The sequence below is a fragment of the Dermacentor albipictus genome, chromosome 1 (genome assembly GCF_038994185.2).
Source record: "Dermacentor albipictus isolate Rhodes 1998 colony chromosome 1, USDA_Dalb.pri_finalv2, whole genome shotgun sequence".
NCBI lineage: Eukaryota > Metazoa > Arthropoda > Arachnida > Ixodida > Ixodidae > Dermacentor > Dermacentor albipictus.
Window position 1 is genome coordinate 384,634,840 of NC_091821.1, and position 3,978 is coordinate 384,638,817.

General features: G+C 47.5%; 1 protein-coding gene across 1 annotated transcript; it reads right to left on the bottom strand.

The window, feature by feature from the left end:
• Nucleotides 1–3,794, bottom strand: LOC135902423 (sorting nexin-14-like). Its single transcript, XM_065432469.2, has one exon. It carries the CDS (start codon nucleotides 3,500–3,502, stop codon nucleotides 884–886), a length of 2,619 nt encoding a protein of 872 aa, XP_065288541.1. The 5' UTR covers nucleotides 3,503–3,794; the 3' UTR covers nucleotides 1–883.
• Between the last annotated feature and the right edge of the window lie 184 nt (nucleotides 3,795–3,978).

Here is a 3,978-nt window from a genome sequence, read left to right on the forward strand (position 1 = left end):
AAGCATCTGGAAATTTTTTATTCACCGAGTTATTACATTTAGCCACATAGAGCCATTAACACAAAACAATGTACAAAAAATAAATTAGCATTTATAAGCAGCTAACATAGCATAACTTCAGTATTTAAGCCTTCTCCCTCTTTTCTTGCACTGTGCCCTAACCACTACTGGCTTTCGCACAGTGTGACAATTAATATCTTAATGCAGTTGATGTTATCCTTACCCAACTCCGACCTATAGTTTTGATTACCTAGATAAAGTGTTATACAATCGTGTAAGTGCCACTATATCAGCACACCACTCTCAAGCACTAGTAATAAAGAACTAAAATCTAAGGAGTACACACTTCGTGCTACCACATGTATTATCCAGCATTATTGAAACTAACAAAAGGATTCTCCAGGTTAAATGCATTTTACCTTTCAAGGCAGTACAATCAGCACTTGTGCAACAAGGCATGGTTCTCACTAAGACACACCATGGGGTGGCTGTGCAATCTAACAAGCTTTTTGACGATTACAATAACCTGTCTAAGACAGTGGCAAGCAGTGACTTGTCTTTCCAGGCAGTGCAAGACTGATTATGCTTGTGATAGCTGACCAGTAATCTAAAAGTGGCAATATTCACAAATGGCACCTATCATCTGATAGTAGTGATCCTGAGATCATCTTTATGATTTCAAAACAATGGAACACACATATTTATACATATCACACCCAGCGATCACCCACTCCATAGTGGTATCTGCCAATGTTCATAGTCTCAACCTAACATAAAATAAGCTATCCTTTTTGTCTTGAATCACATAAAAAGAAGATAAGACGACTAGACAGCACAATGAGGCTAGAAAAACTAAAGGAAAGTTGTCTTCTCCTCTCTTGTTTCATGCAGCCCATCCCTTCATTTCAGGAAACATCTCCTCAACCAGAAGATCAAGTAGCACATAAGAGATCTGCTTGTTGAGAAGGGGCTGCTGAACCGCCTGAAATACAGTCTCCACAGCAAGAGCGTGATATCTGGGGCCAATCATGCGCACCAAAATGTCTGGAAGGAACTGCTCCATTCCGAGGCGTGTCTCTGTAGCTCGTGCGCATTTTTGTGCCTGGGTTCTTGGTGGTTCATCTTCGCGCAGCACAGCCTCACTGAGTAAGTTTATAATGAGTGTTAGCCGCCCTGGGGCAAGAGCTTGTTTTAGCTTGCCTTCCAGATAACGTTCAGTGACTCCCTGGACTGAGCACCGCAGGAGAGGAACCAAAGCATGGAGAAGCCTCAGCAGCCATGGTGCAGCGTGAAAGAGAACATCGGCAAGGTGAACACCATAGTCATACACAAACTCCATGGTGTTACTCTGGACACATAGTTGAGATGATGATCGTGGCGGGCCCTGCCGGTTCTTTTGCAGCAGAGGTGCACGCTGTGGCCGCACATGCCTTCTGGGCACATCCAGAAAGTCTGGACGTGGACGTGGTGGTGCTTGTTGCGTGGACGCAAGGAATGTTTGTAGAAATGGCTCCAGATGTTGTCCCTTTTCTTTGAGAAGCCGCATTGGCACAGTACGAAACATCTTTCCCAGGCGGATGTCAGGCAGAAAGCTGGCTGTGAACTCTACGTCGAGGCGGAGAAAACTGTACAGCAACTCGGAGCTTCGCAGAGGCGGCAAAGTAAGTAGGTCTTGGAGATACTTTTCAAGCACGATGCGACATGCCTGCAACTGCTGTCTGGCTGGTGACCTACGTGGTGGCAGAGGTGTGACTGCAAGCTCTCCATGGAACTCCAGAAGCTTTGCTTCAAGTACATAGAACTCGTGATGCCTCCGTACAACTGACCAGTGTAAGTCTTCTGGACTATCTCCATTGCCAACGTCAATGCGCTGAACTTCCACTACAAATGCAACATAGTGTCTGTGCTGCATGTCAACTCTAGTCTCTGTTCTTGGAATAGAGACCCTCCAAGCAGTCAAGTCTTTTAACCTTGAGTCATTTGTAATTAATGGCACTTCTGGCACCTGTGGTTCTTCAGCACATTGTACAGCCTCCTGTGGTGCACCTTCTTCCAGGCCATCATCGGCAGTGGCCCAGAAAGCATCCTTCAGTTTGTGACCAAGTTTTGCTACACTCCAGCTCTTGCCAGGGATGCGGTCTTGGCCTTTCTGCACTTGCGCAATGGCCCGTACTTTGCATATAACCTCAAAGTATTTATCACTCTCAAAAAACAATGGACAGAAGACTTCTTCAAGAAGTGAGTACACACAGTCTGATGCTGCATATAGCAAAGGAGACTTTTGTAGTTCAATAATTTCATCAGGACCACGTTCAAGGATAGCATGTACCTTTTCAGCCGTCCCTGGAGCAAGGGGCACTCTTTTGGGAGTGTCCTCTGCCATGTATTCAATGTAAATTTCATTTGCTTGGTCATGCAACTGAAGCCGATCCTCAGGGCTTAGTTCTGGGTTCAATATCCGCAAATGAAACTTGTCAAGCGCACTGTAAAAGTCGTAAAGGTGCCGTGCGCCCTGGTCTTGAAGGAATTCCAAGAATGAGGACTCGGTCGCAGGATCACCAAGCACTGACTGGAGATCGCGCGAGTGACGGACGCCGTGAGAAGGCGACGGTGGCGCTTTCACAAAGTTCTCCAAGAATTCCACACGCTGACAGTCGAGCGGAAGGATAGTCATTGGCGCCTTGTCTAAAAAAAAGAGGAGAAGGTGATTCACAATGTCCGGGTCTGCGATCACATCCATCGCTTTCAGAAGGACGGTGTTCCCAAGAAGCTCACGTAGAAGCGTGCAAGCGCTTTTGCACTTGACATAGCGAGCCGGTAGTAGTCGCAATACAAGGCTCTCCGACAAAAGCCGCAAGTACTGATGCTCTGCTTCACGACTTCCAACAGCGACATGCACTTGTGATCCCATGCTGCTCAATACCAGGCGACCCTGGTCAGCAGCGTCGGAGAGCACAACGCGAGACCTGAGGATCGCGTCCAGGTGAGATATGGCGGCCTGCGCAACGGGTCCCGTGATGAAGCGTACCAGATCGACGTCTGCAGCGCGCCGGCACAAGGCGGCCAACAGGTGACGAAGCACAAGGCGCAGTTCGTGAACGAAAGCTTGATCGCCACTAACGTCCCGAAACCAAACGTGCACGTATTCACGCAGAATTCCGTTAAGGAAAGACTGTAGCGCCTGGTCGACTTCCTTTGGCACTTTGAGATCTTTCCATGGAAAAAGAGCGTATTCGTCTGCCGCACCGCCAGCTGCGTCACAGAAACGACGCCGCGGTCCCCTTTTTTCCGTTCGCTTCCTTGTTACGAACAAGTCCGGGACTTCAAAGTGTCCATGCTTGAGAAGGCGCATCCAGACACAGCCACATATGAAGGAACATATCACAGTCACTCCCGAGAGAACGCCCAGCCACAAGACGCACGCCGCTGCGACGCCTAGGACGACGACGACCGCCGATGAAAGAAACTTGTCGTGGCATACAATCACGCTATAGGAATGCATTTCTGCGTAAACCTGCCGAAACGTAGCGGCGTGATCTGTCTCAAGACCGAAACATCATCGCACTTTCATACGGGAAAGGTTCGTACTTGCTAAAAACATGCGCGAGTGTTGGCTTAATTACTACGTCCATTACTGATTTACCCCGGTTGCATGTTTCTAGGTCTTCAGTAACGGACATCGGCGTCTTCTTGAGCGTATAGCAGCTGTTTTCGCCTTGAGTTTTGAAGTTTTCTGACGTTTCCTTGGGTTTCGCGTTGAGTTCGGCAGCCCGGCAGAGGCGACGAGACGCCATTTGACTGTATGACGCCATATGATGCAGCGGAAATGACATAAGAACATTGACGAATAGTGTAGGAGCAGCAAACATTCCGCTAGTCCAGCATTAATTTTATAATTGTTTTAATCAATCTTGAATAAAGTGTTATATTATTGTTTTTTTTGAACTTTAGTGATGTTTGAACGCATGTGGCGTCATC